The sequence below is a fragment of the Hemitrygon akajei genome, chromosome 4 (genome assembly GCF_048418815.1).
Source record: "Hemitrygon akajei chromosome 4, sHemAka1.3, whole genome shotgun sequence".
Taxonomy (NCBI): Eukaryota; Metazoa; Chordata; class Chondrichthyes; order Myliobatiformes; family Dasyatidae; genus Hemitrygon; species Hemitrygon akajei.
Genome location: NC_133127.1, coordinates 79,700,170 through 79,719,506, shown reverse-complemented (window position 1 = coordinate 79,719,506; position 19,337 = coordinate 79,700,170). Strand labels below are relative to the sequence as shown.

Below are 19,337 nucleotides of genomic sequence, written 5' to 3'. Positions count from 1 at the left end.
TGTTCAAGAAAGGAGGGGTACCTAACCTTAGCTGCCGCTGCCACTTGATCCAATTAAGATCCCTCAGGAAGTAGGAGCATGTTACAGTATTTATCAATTGATGGGATAACAGGCACCCACCCTATTCTGACGCCCATCTCTCTGTTAGATAAAATTACTCCAGCAACCCCTTTCCCCCCACATCCCATATCCTCAATACTTACGTGGCCAGAGGCTCCCCTGGCTTTTGTCTATATCTACCCCCCTCCCCATTCGACCAGTTCCTTAGCAGAAAACTCTGATCATTATCCACCCCACATCACTTTTTCTTATCCTGTCCTGGGGGATGTGGTTGGAGGGGTCACAGGCCAAAGCCCCCTCCCTGGGTATGAGACTGTATGGTCACTGGTCTAACTTGTACTGGCTCTGTTGCATGAGTGGGAGAGCGATCATTTTAAGGGGGAGTTACAGGACTCTCCTCTAACCTCCCTTCACCATCCTGACTATCGAGCCAAATATTCCCATTCCCCCATAAGACATAAGAGCAGAATTAGGCCGATCGAGTCTGTTTCACCATTCAGTCATGGATGATCCTTTTTTCCCCTTTCTCAGACCTGTTCCCCAGCCTTTTACCCATAACCTTTGATGCTGTGTCCAGTCAAGAACCTATCAAGCTCTGCCTTAAATACACCCAACAACCTGGCCTCCACAGCTGCGTGTGGTAACAAATTCCACAAATTCACGGCCCTCTAGCTAAAGAAATTTCTCAGTATCTCTGTTTTAAATGGACAACCCTGAGGCTGTGCACTCTTGTCCTAGACTTCCCCCACCATGGGAAACATCCTTTTTGCACATCTACTCTGCCTAGGCCTTTCAACATTTGAAAGGTTTCAATGAGATCCCCCTCATCCAGGGAGTACAGACCCAGAGCCATCAAACTTTCCTTGTATGATGACCCTTTCATTCCCAGAACCATCCTTGTGAATCTCCTCTGGACCTTCTCCAATGTCAGCACATCTTTTCTTAGATGAGGACCCCAAAACTTACACAATACTCAAGGTGAGGCCTCACCAGTGCCTTATAAAGCTTCAGCATCACATCCCTGCTCTTGTATTCTAGACCTCTTGAAATGAATGCTAACTTTGTATTTGCCTTCCTCACCACCGAATCTACCTGCTTTGCATCTCAGAATTTTAGATTTTCTCACAATTTAGAAATAGTCTGCACATTTCTTTCTACTACCAAAGTGTGTACCCATGCATTTTCCAACATTGTATTTCATTTGTCACCTTCTTGCCCATTCTCCTAATCTAAATCCTTTTCCAGTCTACCTGTTTCATTAACACTACCCGCACCTCCACCAATCTTTGTATCATCTGCAAACTTGCCAACAAAGCCATCTATTCCATTATCTAAATCATTGAAATACAGCATAAAAAGAAGAGGGCCCAAAACCAACCCCTGCCGAACACCACTAGTCACTGGCAGCCAACCAGAAAAGGATCCTTTTATTCCCACTCACTGCCTCCTCCCAATCAGCCAATGTTCTAACCATGCCAGTAACTTTTCTGTAATACATGGGCTCTTAATTTGGAAAGCAGCCTCATGCGTGGCATTTTGTCAAAAGCCTTCTGAAAATTCAAACAGCATCCACTGTATCCCCTTTATCTATCCTATTTGTAATCTCCTCAAAGAATTCCAAGAGGTTTGTCAGGCAAACCATGCTGACTTTGTCCTATCTTGTCCTGTGTCACCATGTACTCCATGACCACATCCTTAACAATTGACTCCAACATATTCACGCCACTGAGGTCAGGCTAACTGGTCTATAATTTCCTTTCTGCTGCGTTCCTCCTTTCTTACAGTGGAGTGATATTTGCAATTTTCCAGTCCTGAGGCACCAGGCCAGAGTCCAATGAGTTTTGAAAGATCATAATTAATGACTCCACAATCTCTACCACTACCTCTTTCAGAACCCTCAGGTGCAATTATGTAATATCTGGTCAGGTGACTTAAGTCATATAAACAATTATACCTTATATATGCTAATAATGTTGCCCGGCATGACACTATTTATACCCAATAAATATGTCCTAGTGACAATACATACAATTTTCCTTGGCTCATTAGTCTGCATTGGCTGTAAGTCCTTTGAGTCAGACCTACCAAATCAATGTGTAATCCTTCTGTCTATAGAAGCAAACTGTGGTCACTTCATCTCTAGCAAACAGGCCTCCTAAGTTAAGTGACTTCATTCCTGCAGTAACAACTATCAGTGTTCCAGTCGATGACACATTAGCCCTGGAAATTCGCACGTGTATTCTCTCTCTTCAGTTCTATGTTTTCACCTTTCTTGCTGGACACTTTCTTTTTGACCCAATTGCAGAAACTGTAAGGGTCTTGGATTTCCTTCTCTGAAAGACGTTAGTCATTATCACAAAAAGATGGGTTGATGGGACTAATCATGTAGGAGCCAAACCAGCAGCTCTATTTCTAACATAGAAACTTACAGCACATTACAGACCCTTCGGCCCACAATGTTGTGCTGACCATCTAACTTACTCTAGAAACTGCCTAGAATTTCCCTAGTGCATAGCCCTCTATTTTTCTAAGCTCCATGTACCTATTTAAGAGGCTCTTAAAAGACCTTATTGTAACCATTTTTACCATCGCCGCCAACAATGCAGTCCACGCACCCACTCCCCTCAGTACCTATTTCCAAGCACCTTAAAACTATGCCCCCTTGTGTTAGCCATTTCAGCCCTGGGGAAAAAGCGTCTGGTTATCCACACGACCAATGCCCCTCATCAGCTTATACACCTCTATCAGGTCACCTCTAATCCTCCGTCACTCCAAGGAAAAAAGGCCAAATACACTCAACCTATTCTCATAAAGTACGCCCTCCAATCTAGGCAACATCCTTGTAAATCTCCTCTGCACTCTCTCTATTGTATCCACATCCTACCTGTAGTGAGGCGACCAGAACTGAACACAGTACTCCAAGTGGGGTTGGATCAAGCTCTTGTATAGCTGTAACATTATCTCATGGCTCTTGATCTCAGTCCCATGGTTGATAAAGGCCAACACACCACACACCTTCTTAACAACACTGTCAACCTGTGCAGCAGTTTTGAGTGTCCTATTGATATGAACCCCACGATCTCTCAGATCCTCCACACTGCAAAGAGTCTTACCATTTATATTATATTCTGTCTTCAAATTGGTTCTACCAAAATTAACCACTTCACATTTATCCGGGTTGAAGTCCATCTGCCACTTCTCAGCCCAGTTCTGCATCATATTGATGATCCTCTGTAACCTCTGACAACCCTTCTACCTATCCACAACACCCCCAACCTTTGTGTCATCAACAAACTTACTAACCCAGCCTTCTACTTCTTCATCCAGGTCATTTATAAAAATCACAAAGAGTAGGGGTTCCAGAACAGATCCCGACAGAACACCACTGGTCACCTACCTCCATGTAGAATACAAACCAACTACAATCACCCTTTGCATTCTGTGGGCAAGCTAATTCTTGATTCACAAAACAAGGTCTCCTTGGATCCCATGCCTCCTTACTTTCTGAAGGAGCCTTACATGGGGAACCTTATCAAATGCCTTAACTGAAATCCATATACACTACATCCACTGCTCTACCTTCATCAATGTGTTTTGTTACTTCCTTAAAGAATTCAATCAGCCTTGTAAGGCACAGCCTGCCCTTGACAAAGTCATACTGACTATCCCTAATCAGATTATCTCTCCAGATGCTAATAAATCCTGCCTCTCAGGATCTTCTCCAACAACTTGCCCACCACTGAAGTCAGTCTCACTGGTCTATAATTTCCTCGGTTATCTCCACTCCCTTTCTTGAACAAGGGAGCAACATTTGCAGCCCTCCAATCCTCTGGTATTTCTCTTGTCCCTACTGGTGATGCAAAGATCATTGCAAGAGGCTCAGCAATTTCCTCCCTCACTTCCCACAGTAGCCTGTGGTATGTCTCATCCAGTCCCAGTGACTTATCTAACTTAATGCTTTTCAAAAGCTCCAGTGCTTTGAAATTGTTTGCTAGCTTGCTTTCATATTTCATCTTTCCCTCCTAATGATTCTATTAGTTGCTCTGTAGGTTTTTAAAAGCTTCCCAATCCTCTATCTTCCTGCTAATTTTTACTTTGTTATACACTCTCTTACTTTTACATTAGCTTTGACTTGCCTTGCCAGCCATGATTGTACTATTTTGCCATTTGATACATCTATGCTGCATCTTCCTCATTTTCGTCAGAAACTCACGCCGTTGCTGCTCTGCTGTCATCCCCGCCAGCATCTCCTTCCAATTTACTTTGGCCAACTCCTCTCTCATACCAGTATAACTTCTTTTTACTCCACTGAAATACTGCTGTCAGACTTCACTTTCTCCCCATCAAATTTCAAGTTGAACTCAGTCATACACTATTGTGATCACTGTCCCCTAAGGGTTTTTTTTAACCTTAAGCTTCCTAATCACCTCCGGTTCATATCGTAACACCCAATCCAGTATTGCTGATCCTCTAGTCAGCTCAATGACAAACTGCTCTGAAAAGCCATCTAGTAGGCATTCAGCAAACTCTTGAGATCTATAACCAACCTGATTTTCCCAATTGACCTGCATGTTGAAATCTCCCATGACTACTTTAACATTGCCCTTTTGACACACCTTTTCTATTTTCTGTTGTAATCTGTGGTCCACATCCCAGCTGTCGTTGGGAGGCCTGTATAAATCTGCCTTCAGTGTCCTTTTACCCTTGCAGTTTCTTAACTCAACTCAGAAGGATTCTACATCTTCCGATCCCATGTCACATCTTTCTACTGATTTGATGCCACTCTTTACCAGCAGAGCCACGCTACCCCCTCTGCCTACCTTCCGGTTCCTCCCATCTACATGTTGGGATAATCTCCCTGAAGCACCAATTAGCCCTTCTAAATGCTTTTAAGTGCCGCACTTTTATAAGACGACAGGCTATCTTGGTACCCTTGTCCTCTAGTTCTTTAACCCAGGTCTCTACCGAGTGAGTAGCCTCCCCTATGATGATACAGGGCAGTATCTTTCCTGTAATACCACGGGCTCTTATCTTGTTAAGCAGCCTTATGTGTGGCACCTGATCAAAGGCCTTCTGAAAATCCAAGTAAATAACATCCATTGATATCCCTTTGTCTATCTTGCTTATTATTTCCTCAATGAATTCTAACAGATTTGTTAGGCAAGGTTTCCCCTGAAGGAAACCATGCTGACTTTGGTCTGTTTTGTTTCCTTTAGTGGATGAGTGTAGGTCTAGAGGGCATAGCTTCAGAATGGAGGTATATCCATTTAGAACAGAGATGAGCAATTTCTATAGCCAGGAGGTTGTGAATCTGTGGAATTAATTGCCACAGACAGCTGTGGAGGCCAAATCATTGGATACATTTAAAGCAGCGTTTGATAGGTTCTTGATTAATTAGAACGTCAAAGGTTACAGGGAGAAGGCAGGAGAATAGGGTTGAGAGGGATAATAAATCGGCAGTGATGAAATAGCAGAACAGTCTCAGTGGGCTGAATGGTCTGAATTCTGCTCCAAGGTCTAATGGTCTTTCCTGAATCCTTGTCATTCTGCTAGCAGTAAGGTTTAGTTCTAATATTCTTGTATTTGATATATATTTGCTGCACAAGAAGTCCCGGTGCATGCTGTAGACTTTGTATATTTTCTCCCAGACTGCTGGTTTGAAAAATAAATCAGCCCTTCTGGGATAGTCCAGCAGGGTTACAATTCTTGATTGGCAAAACATGTAGCCCTACCAAATAGTTTGTTTGGTCTTGTAGCCAAATGGCAAATAATACTGTTTTAACCATAAACAAGTTATGGACTTGTTAATAGAATAAGATTACTTATTCTCACATGGTGGATTGGATAGTGAACTACTTGACAGATAGACCTCAGTATGTGCGGTTGGGAGACTGTAGGTCTGACACGGTGGTCAGCAGCACAGGGGCGCCGCAGGGAACCGTACTCTCTCCGGTCCTGTTCACCCTGTACATATCAGACTTCCAATATAACTCGGAGTCCTGCCATGTGCAGAAGTTTGCTGATGACACGGCCATAGTGGGGTGTGTCAGGAATGGACAGGAGGAGGAGTATAGGAAACTGATACAGGACTTTGTGATATGGTGCAACTCAAACTACCTGCGTCTCAATATCACCAAGACCAAGGAGATGGTGGTGGACTTTAGGAGATCTAGGCCTCATATGGAGCCAGTGATCATTAATGGAGAATGCGTGGAGCAGGTTAAGACCTACAAGTATCTGGGAGTACAGTTAGACGAGAAGCTAGACTGGACTGCCAACACAGATGCCTTGTGCAGGAAGGCACAGAGTCGACTGTACTTCCTTAGAAGGTTGGCGTCATTCAATGTCTGTAGTGAGATGCTGAAGATGTTCTATAGGTCAGTTGTGGAGAGCGCCCTCTTCTTTGTGGTGGCGTGTTGGGGAGGAAGCATTAAGAAGAGGGACGCCTCACGTCTTAATAAGCTGGTAAGGAAGGCGGGCTCTGTCGTGGGCAAAGTACTGGAGAGTTTAACATCGGTAGCTGAGCGAAGGGCGCTGAGTAGGCTACGGTCAATTATGGATAACTCTGAACATCCTCTACATAGCACCATCCAGAGACAGAGAAGCAGTTTCAGCGACAGGTTACTATCGATGCAATGCTCCTCAGACAGGATGAAGAGGTCAATACTCCCCAATGCCATTAGGCTTTACAATTCTACCGCCAGGACTTAAGAACTTTTTAAAAGCTATTATTAATGCTTTTTGAGATAGTGATTTAGATGCATATCATATTTTTTTTTTACTGAGTTAAGTATTGTATGTAATTAGTTTTGCTACAACAAGTGTATGGGACATTGGAAAAAAGTTGAATTTCCCCATGGGGATGAATAAAGTATCTATCTATCTATCTATCTATCTACTTAGTCCATCCGGTTGCCTATGTTAAACCAAACTCTGTTTACTTTCAGAAGAAATTTGAAGTATTGACAATAAACGTGAAGAATAAGTAGTAAATACGGAGACATCCATACATTAGGTATGGTAGCAACAGTCAAAAATATCTATATGCTTGTCATGTTTTACCCAACTGTAAAGTAATGATGTGCTATGCAGTTTCTTGCAATCTTAAACAGAGTAGTTGCCATCCTGAGCAGTGATTCATCGAAATAGGATGCTTTCTCTGATGCATTGAGAAACATTGTTGAGGGTCAGTGGAGGCATGCCAAATTTCTTTAGCCTCCTGAGGAAGTAGAGGTGCTGGTGTGCATTCTTGGCCATGGCCATCTGTGTGGTTGGGAATCCCAGGAATAAAATGAGGTATCTACCTGCCCAATCACTTGAAGGGCCTAACACAAATTGAGGTTCCCATTATTTTGAAAGGGCAATCCTGACTAGGAGCTTAGGAGGTAAAGGTTTACATAATTAATTTGTGGGCACTGTTTCAGGGACACTGGCCGTAAGGCCTGGTTGTTCTACGAATAGTCAAGGCTGTAATTTTCCACACAGCTGAGGTTAAAAATTTATGTTGCTCTAATGTCAAAGTCATCAGTGAAAGTTTTCTGTGGGAAAACATCAAAGAAAAATGAAAATCATGCTGAGGAATGAGGAAGCAAATTTCCCAGCTGGCAGTAAGGCTCTCAGAATACTGTATGCATGACTTCGCATGACATCCTATAGTTGAGTGAATGAATATTCAGCCCAATAATTTTTCAGTTATGCTGATGGATGGAGAAGCTCTGGGCCTGATTGTCCTGGACCTACTCACTACCGAAGCCCTTTTTGCCACTTCTCAGACATGGAGAATTGGAATAAGCTGACTATCTCAGCTGAGACAGGGTCCATCCTGAGGTCCCTTGATTGCTCGTCAACTGCTAGAGGCACTTTTGTTGCCTTTTTAGTACATCAGATCTACAGAGACATTTAAAAACTAGTCAAGTAGATGTCACTAGTTTAAAAAGAACTTAAGGCAATAGAATAGTATATTAAAACAATGCAATAAAACAAAATGAATCAAGCACTTAATTATGTTTTTGTGCAACTCCATTCAAATTAATGGAGTTGACATCCTATGAAAGGATTGTTCCCTCTTCAGCTTGTCTGTTGCTGGGCTCTCTGATGAATCTGTGTTGCAGTGGATAGTTGGATGAGAGGGCATCAACACCTTTCAGACTTCATCTTTCAGCATACACATTAAATAAGTGTGAGGCATGTTGAGGATTAACTGACAGATCATGGTTGCACAGGGAACTGTGGGCAGTTAGTATGCATGTCTGTCTGATGTCTAGACATCTGGAGGCATCTCCCCTGCCTTTCAAAATAGTTAAATTATGCAGCAAATGCAGGATGCTTGGCAGATTAGGTCTCTGGAAATAGGAAAGGGTTAATGTTTCAGATATGAGACCTCTGCTCAGAATTACAAAATACTGCAATGATGTCTTTTATTAGGGAAAAGCTGGGGTTTTGGTTTAAAAACTCATCTGTAGGTTGATGCCTTACAGCATATATGTCAAACTCAAGGCCCGCGGGCCAAATCCGGCCCGCTGTGGAATTATCTTTGGCCCGCGAGATAATATCTAATTACTATTAAAGCTGGCCCCAGTAATCGAAGCGCCTATGGCGTATGATATGGCTAATGCTGAGTTTATTCAGGTACCAGGTTTTCAGGGTTTTTAGTGTTTATTCGGCAGTCTTGCTCGGCAGTCTTCTTCATAAGAAACGGAATTTGTAAAGTGAAACACTTTGTAGTTATAGCAGAGACTGAGACACATGAGAGCAGGCTGAAAAAACGGAGGCAACGAAAGCTGTGTTCGCACGCGTCTGACTGATCCGGCCTGCATGAAGCTGCATTTTGCTCAATCCGGCCCGTGACCTAAAATGAGTTTGACACCCCTGCCTTACAGGATCAGCACTTAGTTCACTATGAAAGGTTGTTAGTTAAGTTTAAAGTTGCAGAGTTTTGGAATAGGGAATAATTTATCTGAAGACATGAGAAGTGAATAGTGCCAATGTATAGAAATAAACAAGCTAAAAGGACATAAATCAAACTCCGGGATTTAATTTATTCCCAGTGGAGTGCAAGTTTGTGGAAGCATCATTTGTCCAAGTATGGCAAGATGATGTCTACTGTTCTATGTCTTGTAACATTGAGCTGGACACATTTAATTTTGTAGAGAGCAAAGAGACCCTGGTTCAAATTAGTAAAAGGGTACTGGTATTTTATGATGAGTGTTTAACATTGTTAATGGAAGTCCACATAGTGTTAAGGAAGGTAATATGCTGCAGTCACTTAAGAAACAGTAGAATGTTTAATTCAAATAGCCTTTCTCAATCTTCAAGGGTATTGTATAAATGAAATCCTTTGACTCTTTGTTCAGCATTCTTAGATGTAGAGATGCATGCACTGTGATAGGAAATCATTTGAGCCATTGGGTCGATCTGGCTGAAGAAAGAATTAGCCACCCTAATCCTGCTTGCTTAGTGCATGCTTTTGTAGGTAGTTTGTATTTTTAAATGTATGCATAATATGCTGATCTAAATCCAACAGAGATTTTTCTTTAGGAAGTGGATTCCAAGCTACCATGGCTTTCTAGATGAAAAAGTTTTCACTTGTATTCCCTCTAATCCTTCAACTAATTACATTAAATCTATGCCTGCTAGTTATTAATCCTCTACTCGGAAAACTTGCCTTTCCTATCTAGCCCCCTTAAAATGTTATATTATTAAATTTCCCCCAGGCTCTTTTCTTCTGAAGAAAACAATCCACCCTTATCTAATCTTTTCTCATTGCAAAAATACTCCAGTTCAGGCCTTATCCTTTCATGCTGCCTGTACTTTCTCCAGTAGAGTCAAGTCCTTTGTGAAAAGTGATGACTAATGTTCTATCAGTACTCTTGTTTTGGGATAATTGGTGATTCTTGCATAATGACTATGCTATTCTGTCCCATTTCTCCCCTTCAAGCTAAAACCAAACTGCATTCCCTCTCATCTGCTCATTCAATGTCCATTGATGTATTTTTCAATCTTAAGGATTCATCTTTGCCTTCAGCCACGTTATTATCTTTTTTATCGTCTACAAACTTCCTGATCATGTCAGCTGGATGCAATTCTAAAGGAAAAATGGATAACTGTCATGAAAAACCAAAGTAATGAGTCCTGTAAATCCTCACGGTAGTGCAGTGGTTAACGCGACACCATTACAGCTTTGAGAGTTCAATTCTGGCACCAAGTGGACCACAACCTTGTCACAGGGTTTGGAGGCTTGCACCCCTCAATGACTTAGAGAGCTAGGTTGGCTGGAGTTGGGCTTTGTGTTTTGGCTCTTGGTAGGGTTACCCATGCTAAACAGGTCAAATGGTAAAGGCCAGATTGAGTTGTTTACCAGTCCACCAGGTTCAGGTTTTGCTGGTAAAAAAAAATGGTTGCAGAAAGAACAATATTTTATATCTGTATGCGACTGTATTTACAGAGATGGTGGACTTTCATTGCTGCCCTAAATGCAAGTGGCATGACAGACAGTAAGTAAGCACCTTCTCCAAGGTGTTCTCCTGTGACTGTGTGTGTTTCCTCCGGGTGCTTTAGTTTCCTTCCACAGTTTAAAAATGTACATTGTAGATTGTTCTGTGAATAGGCTGGGGTTAAATGGGTGGGTTTGATTTAAAATTCAATTGTCTGTATTTTGGACACCAAAATGCTGTAAATATATTTACTGTAAATTGTTCATAATAAGAGGGAATAAAGAAGACTAGATCCTTGAAATATGAAATAGAAACAAATGCTGGAAGCACTCAGGAGTATCTGTAGAAAGAATAACAGATTTAACATTTCAGTTTGAGAGACCTTCAGTCTTCACTCAGAGTTAACATTTTATTTTGATGACCTGCTGTTCTGACAAAATACCAATTCTTCACAGATGATGCTTTATGTGCTGTGTACTGAAAGCACTTGGTTTTTATTTCAGATTCTTGATGTTGTTCTGCTTTTCAATTGCAGTTATACTCCAATTCACTCAGCATGTGGCACTGAAATGTTTCATTAAAATATCTCACACGATTTCTGCTCTGGGAATCAGATGTTTACTGCCAAGATATTAAGGGGACTTCTTGGGGTGGATATGGAGAAACTACGTCTGCTAGTTGAGAGCTCCAGTTAACATGTCAGTTAAGTTAACATGACTTAAGTTAGAACAGGACCATTTGGAAGGAAAGACCTAAAAGATGTTGAGGGATGAATTTTTAAATCAAATTAAAGTGACCTTGAGTGAAATGCTTTCTCCAGAAGTATTTTAATTTTTTTTGTTTAGAGATACAGCACGATACAAGCCCTTCTGGCCCAATGTGCTGCACTGGCAAGCAAACCACCGATTTAACCCTAGCCCAATCACAGATTATAGGGATGACATAATTATAATTAACAAAACTTGTTCATTGTTTTCAAATCTTAAATGGATAACTTTGGTTAATCTATTGTTTTATGGAATATGAGGATTTGAAAAGTATATGAAGTCACAAGCAGCTTTGATGCCTTTAAATGGCAGAACTAACTCAAGAGTATTCCCGTTCCTGATTCACAATGATCTTTAGAATAGGAGCAGCTATCCTGGGAAATCATTACAAAAGTGTCCTCATTTATTAACTTGTTTTGTCATTATATTCCAGATGAGTCGGTGCAAGAGTTCGCAGTATTTTTGCGTACTCTCGAGGAACAAAGGGAAATGATGGTAAGCAGAAGTACTTTTTGCTGGATTGAGAAGCAGGAATTATGTCTCTGCATGTTTTGGCTCTGTGTTCTGGGAACTGCCCTGCTTGCTTACTTTATAAATATGCATAAACTTTTTTTTGGACAATTCACAACAAGCAAATAACATATCAAGAATCTGATTGCAGTGCACCACTATTTGCAAATTGTTGTAAATGCAGACTCTCTCTCTCTTTGTTCTCTAAGTTTCCATGGGCTAATGATCATTGTAGGATTGTTAGAGCTGTTGGGGAGGATTCAAAAATTCAAAAATTCAAATTTCAAAAAGACTTGCAAGTCCTTGTACATGATTTCCTAAAGGGTAACTTGTAAGTTAAGTTGGTGGTAAGGAAGGCAAATGCAATGTAAGCATTCATTTCGAGGGGGCTAGAATATAAGAGCAAAGATGTAATGCTGAGTCTTTATAAGGCACTGGTCAGACTGCAGTTATAGTATTTTGAGCAGTTTTGGGCCCCTTATCTAAGAAAAATTGTGTTGGTGTTGGAGAGGATCCAGAGGTGATTCTGGAAATGAAAGTGTTAACCTATCAGGAGTGTTTGATAGCTCTGTGCCTGTACTTGCTGGAGTTTAGCCTAAACGGCTGAATAATACTCACTTCCCTGTCAAGCCAAATTACTAGAAAAGGGTAGTAAAGACGAGAAGAGGCCCAGAGGTAATTTTTAAATACAAGTTCAGGTTTCTTTGTCGTATTAGGATGAGCTCAAATGTGCTTCCGAACAACATAAATTTTGCGTTTTGTTGCATCTCTCTTCTCAGTCCCACAACATCTTTAATATTAGGGCTGAGTGTTTCCGGGCTCTTTATGCAGTGAGCAGTTATATAACAGAAATACCTTATCCCTAGCTTCATCTACTTGTCCTTCTTTTATTGTTCCTACCCTTCACAGCCATTCCTTGAATGGACTCAAATTCACCCGTTCAAATTCACTACTGTTACTTTGTTTTATTTTTTCCTCAACTGTAATTGTCAATGAAACACAAACAGAAAATGCTGGAAATATTCAGTAGGTCAGGAATCATCAATATGAAGAGAAACAGAGTTGATGCTTCAGGTCAGTGACCTTTCATCAAAACCCTAAAAGTTCATCAGCCTGAAATATTAACTCATTTGTTCGCTCCATAGGTGCTCCCTGACCACATGCGGGCTCCTCTTAATCACCCCAGTCATTTAAAAAGCAGGGAAAGTTACCACTACTTCGATCTGCAGATTGTTGTAGACTACAAAAACAATTTCTTAATGAGGATTATCACTTTTCTTGGAAATGTGATATTAATTCTGAGGCCGTCTGCAATTCTAGATATTTTCAGGTGTGGAAGAATAAAGACCATCATTCACTTCACATCACAGCCAGGTGAGGACAGATACAACGTAACCTGCATCAAGTGAAACTGGGAAATGTCACGGATTCCCTGAAGACTCTGTATTCTGCATTAGTCCAAAGTTGTGCTGCAGTACAAGCCAAGCTGATGAGAACTTTGTATGCTGCACAATCTAGCGAAACATAGACAGCAGCCATTACACAGAAGACCAGAAGGAAAGTCAGAACATGGTTGAGTCTGAGGATTTTCAGGATCAATAGGAATGTGGTGACTATGAAGGAAATTATTCAGTATCCACAGACTCATCTCCTAGCTGAGGAGACAAGTCAGACCATTGGGTACCTAGAATACAAGGTACTCTCTGACACAAGGTTTTCATAAAGAGCTAGCAAAATGAATCTTCCGAAGGCAAGCTCCACCTTACAATCTTTAATACCGATAAAATGTGTCATTCATCTTCTGGGATTACAAAGCTGATGCATAAAATCTCCTCACACCCTGCTATGTTGCTCCACCTGTACAGATATAACATTTGAATGCTTCCCTGTTTTGATGACTGCTGGCCTGCTGAAATATCTCTTAATTCCTGATGAGTGGCACCTTGCTTGAAGAATTCAGATCCTTGCATTAAAAAAAAATATTCCTAGAGGATTTCTAGTTGCTAGGAACAGGGATGTGCAGATTACTTTGCATGATTTATGAAATTTTGAACCTCCCCTCAGCATTGCTCCATGGAATGGTGATACTTATTCTGGAGAAGAGCAAACACCTCATATCAAGCTTTCCTGGCTGGAGCTGGTAGTTCTCTAGGGATCCCCTCATTTAATTTGTAGGACCATCCTGTACCTCCTGACCAAAATTTACTTGTTCCTTTGAGTGAATGTGGGAATGGTCCCCTCCTCCGTGACCCATTTCCTCTACGGCAGCATGGTATGTGGCTGTCATGTCATTCAGGACTATTGAAGCACTGAGGCCCTTGTAAAGCATGGGGGTGTCCTGCGTGATGTGAGCAGATCTCATTGAGAGTTTGTTTCTGGATGTTGACCAAATGCCAGTTTGAGCTAGGTTTTGGCCAGTGTTACTGTTTTGCTCGATGGAGCCAAATTTTAATGCACCAAAAATGGGTGGAGTAGAATTTCTGGGCAGCCCATGATCATAGTTATACAGCATGGAAACAGATCCTTCAGTGCAACTCGTCAGTGCTGAATAATATGCCTCCCAGAATTAGTCCCATCTGGCTTATATCCCTCTAAATGTTTCTCGTCCATGAACGTATCCAAAAGCCTTTTGAACATTGTAATCAAGGACATCAAGAGGCAGTGGCTTCAAGAAGGTGGCACCCGTCATCAAGGACCCTCATCATCTGGAAGTGGCCCTCTTCTCATTGCTACCATCAGGGAGGAGGTACAGGAGCCCGAAGACCCACACTCTGTTTTGGGACAGCTTCTTCCCCTCTGCAATCAGGCTTCTGTCTATTCCATGTACCCGTGAACACTACTTCATTAGTCCTTTGCACTACTTATTTATTTTGTAATACTAATTTTATGTTTTTGCATTGTATTATTGCCATAAAGCAACAAGTTTCACCTCATGAGACAGTAAACCTGATCCTGAGTTCAATCTATCTTCCAGCCATCCTCTGTGTGGAAAGGCTTGCCTCTCAAGTCCTCTTTAAGCCTTTCCACACCCACTTTAAATGAATGTCCTCTCATTTTAGACTCGTTACCCTGGGAACGAAACTGTGACAATACAGTTTACCTAGGCCGCTCATGATTTTATAAACTTCTGAGGTTATCCCTCTGCCTCCTTTGATTCAGGGAAAGTTTCAGCCTGTTGACAAGGATCTGAAAATTTTTAAAGTCAAAATAAAAAATATAATGATCAAGAATCACTGCTTTTTGAACTGACAACCATTGGCCCAAATGGATAACCAGATAGCACACACGACTTGATGCTAAGCATAGTGTAGTGTCTAACGGCCACACAAGTGCGCGTGACTGATACTGGTTAGAAACTGTTCGGCAAAAGTCTTCTCTCCCAATTAAGCAGCATAATATCCCAAATAAACAAAGGGAAATCCAGCTACTTTCTCCATTAGTTTTATTTTTTTAAGAGTGGTCTCAAATGAATGGCTGTCCCAGTTAACCGATGGCCCAATTAACTAGGATCCACTGTATATGACAAACAGTAAGTTTGTTTGTACAACTGCAACGCACCACAGGCCTCATAAATAAAAACAAACAACTCTTCCTTACCACCCTTTGACACCTTCTACTAAACCAATTTAGCTCACCCTGGATCCCATGTGATCTCACATTCTGGACCAGTCTGCCATTTGTGACACAAAAATACAACTGCAGATGCTGTGGATCAAAGAATACGAACACAACGCTAGAAGAACTCAGCAGGTCAGGCAGCATCCGTGAGAAAAGAGTAGCCAACGTTTCGGGCCAAGACCCTTCATCAGGAATGGGGGGGGGGGGGGGGCGGGGGAAGAGAGGACCGAAGCCCAGTAATAGAGATAGGAGAGGGGGCAGGGCCTAGAGGTGCCATTTGTGACCTTGTCTACGCAGCTAAAGTCTATGTAGACAACATTTTTTGCCCTTTCTTGTCAATCCTCTTCATCAAACTTCAGTTCATTAGACACAGTTCCCTCCACTTTAGACCATGCTGTTTATTTCAAATTAGACATAGTCTTTCGAAATGCAGATAAATTTGTCCCTCAAAATCCCCTCCAGTGACTAACCCCCCCCCCCCACCACTGATGTTAGGCTCACTGGCCTGTAGTTCCTTGGTGTATCCTTGCAGCCCTTCAGTCTTTTGGTACCTCACCCATGGTTAGGAATGATTTAAAAATCTTTGTGGGTCCAAGCAATTTCATCCCTTGCTTCCCTGCATTGTAGGTCCCAGAAATTTAACTAACTTTGTGGGTTTCAAAATTGCCAATACTTCCCCTTTCTTAATATCAATATTTTGTAATATCAATATTTCGTAATATCAATATTTCGTAATATGTCCTGAACCAATATGTTGCTGGACATCGCTGTTGCTGTCCCTGAATTCCCAAGCTTTGTTGAGCTTTTCCATGGCTATATAGACAAGAAGGAAAGACCTCAGTACCTTCTATGGCTCCACATATAGACAACCACAATAATCCATTAAGGGACTGATTCTTTCACTAGTTATCAATTTGCTCTTGCTATACTTACAGATTCTCCTTTTTCTGATGTGCCTAGGATATCTCATGTCCCTATTCCCTCCTTGAGTAGACTGTTTCTCAGGACTCAATTGATCCTATACTGCCCTGTACCAAATTCCAGAAGCTTTGCTGCTTTTTCCGTTTCCAGCTTCCTAAAGGAAATGTTTTTTTGAGCTGAAGGGTAACAGACAAATATAACTAATCTGGCATGCTTTAATACATTCTGGTCCAATATGGAAGTAAAATATTATCCCACTGCTGCTTATTGAACTTTCTGCATTTGAGAAAAGAATCTATGGGAAGTTATATTAATGTTCTTAATATTAAATAATTGCAACATTATTGTTTTGAAACTACCAAAATAATTGCCTTGACCAAACATGAGAACTTCTGTTTTACTCAGGGAGTTTAAAAATAATATTAGTGTTCCCATGTGAAAATAACATTAAGTAAGATGTTTTTGGTTATTAAAACCCAATGAGGACCAGCTATATTATTTGGTGTTTTTATTGGAACAGAACAGCACCAAGTTCAAGCGAGAAAGCAATGAGAAATAACTTCTTCATCTGAGTGAGACCTCCCATTTTCACAAAGTAAATGAAGTTCATTTGGAAATTAAGTGGAAGATGTAGAATTATAAAACAGTGCAAGATATTTTGGATGAAATTAGTGGTATTTCCTGTTTTATTTTCTTCCCTTTTTTGCCTATACTGGAAATCTAAGTTAAAAGAGAATATTATTACTTAGTATTGTACTCATCAGAAAACAGGAGTACCGACGGCTTGTGGGTAGGAAGAAGAATGAGATTCCACACACATTAATTTTTCATAATATCCTGGGACTGAATCTTGTCCAAACCTGGCATTGTAGAGGGATGAAGTGTGGTTGAAAGCAAATATTTGCATGGCCAACGTTTCCAGTTTTGCTTCTTTAAATCAAATTTTCTGAAATATTTCTTAGAAATTAAGACACAGCTAGATTAGTCCTTCCCAACTCTCAGTCACAAATCTCTGATCTCTACCATCACAAAGACACAAACTGTGTGAGCATCGGTGCATTATCACCTGAAGACCCTTAATAAGATCAGATCTGAATTCTGGAGTCCCCTCCTACCCCCCTCTCCAACAGTGCGGTGGAATTTTCTTCAGCAGAAGGACTGTGATTCATGAAAATTTCTCTGCCATATTCTCGGGGCACTTAAGAACATATTGTCGGAAAAGCCCATCTTTCAAAAGTTAATTATCAACAAAAGCTTGTGAATTTGCCTCATTCAACTTTTCATCTATTGGAAGAAAAATTTATTTTGTAGGGACAAGGCCAGAGTGGTTATCCTAATTTACTAATTGAAGTAAATATTTTGTAGACTTTTATGTATTAGAGCCATATTGTTGGAATGTTGGAACAAAATGCAGCTTCTACAAGTGTTCTTATTCTCTCTTAGGCTCATAACATCAGTGAAACGTTTATCAAACCGCTGGAAAGATTCAGAAAGGACCAGATCGGAGCTGCAAAGGTAACTGTGCCAGAATTCAGTTCAGCTTTGTGATATACAGGAATAATAAGTATGGCAAATTAATAATTGGTTGAAATTAAGATGAATTGAAGGTGCATAACAACATCTTATCAAATAGTACCTTCTGAAATAGTTGAGCTTCCTAAGGAGTGTTATCAAATAAAATTTGACTGAGCTATATGAAGAGATATTAGAGAATATTACCTGAATCTACATTGGTGGGAAGTTTTATGTGTTGTATGGGAGGAAAGAAAGGGCAACCAGGTGATGTATGGTGGGTGTTCTAGGACACCTGAATGCAGAAATCTTGGAGATGATTTCAGGTAAAGACTGAGAATTTTAAACAGGTAGTGATGATAGAAGTGTCTTTAAGCATGTCTACTAAGTAAGAGAGTTTGAAAATTGAAAGGAGCTTTTAAGATCAGACCAAGATTACAGAGGACAGTAAGAGGCTGGCCAAGAAAGCATTGGAATGGAAAAGCATTCCCTGCAATTAGTGTTTCTGTTTCTATACATACACAGTTGTGTTTTAATTGTGTGTCATAAATGATATTGTGCAGGTGCCTTAGAAATTTGAACTATTTGAATGTGGTCAAGTTTAGTTTATGCCATTGTCAACAATCATCAACATATTGGTTATAGATAAACTGTTAAGATGTTTTAATGGCTATCTAATAGATTTATGATAGACAGTTTTCCGGTCAGCCAAAGGTCAGTGATTGCACATGGTTCTCAGAATTGGATTGTTTGTTTGCTAGACCTCTTCGAAGATTTGACAGGTAATTGGTTTATTATTGTCACTTGTACTGAGATGCAGCGAAAGAAAATTTTGTTTGGCATGCCAGCCATGTAAGTACATTAAGGTAGTTCAAATGAAGTGCAATAACAAAATCAGAATATAGTGTTACAGCGAAAATATAATGTAACTAGACAATACGGTGCAAGGGCTGTGGCGAGGTAAATTAGGAATTCAAGAGTTCATTTTTCTCATAATTCAAGGTGACATTTGGGCATGGTATTAAGGAACTGCTGCATTGTAAGAGCTGCCGATTTTATGAATATTGTGTGACACTTGAAGTTTCTTTGGTTTTGAAGAAAGGGCTGAAGGCACATTGGTGTTGTTCATGCTTTTGTAGTTGATAATTATTCTTACTTTTTGTAGGGTAAATGTTTATAAATTTTCTCATACATTTTTTATTATTGACACAGAAGCATTGCCCCATTAATATTATTAGTTAAAGAAAGGATTGCCACTTTATACAATTTTAATCTGAGAATTGCCATCTGGTGGTCATCTTCATTTTACTTCAGGAAAGAGGAATATCCAGTGACCATTGGCACACAGTTCTTTCTGCAAATGTAATGAAAAGACAAACATTTATTTACAACTGGAAGATATGGTAACCTTCCCTACATACCAGAGTGTTGTACGTAGTGTGACTAAAATCATATGCCTTTTTTATGAATAATGATAGTCTTGGCATTCAGACAGTCTGTCATCTGAATATAACCC

General features: G+C 40.6%; 1 protein-coding gene across 2 annotated transcripts in view; it reads left to right on the top strand.

The window, feature by feature from the left end:
* arhgap10 (Rho GTPase activating protein 10) overlaps positions 1–19,337 on the top strand; it is a 215,826-nt gene that overhangs the window by 80,140 nt on the left and 116,349 nt on the right. For both annotated transcript variants that reach the window (XM_073042922.1, XM_073042921.1), the window contains exons 3-4: positions 11,694–11,755; positions 17,753–17,824. In XM_073042922.1, the coding sequence (XP_072899023.1) occupies positions 11,694–11,755; positions 17,753–17,824 (134 nt within the window). The remainder of the gene's footprint in view (positions 1–11,693; positions 11,756–17,752; positions 17,825–19,337) is intronic.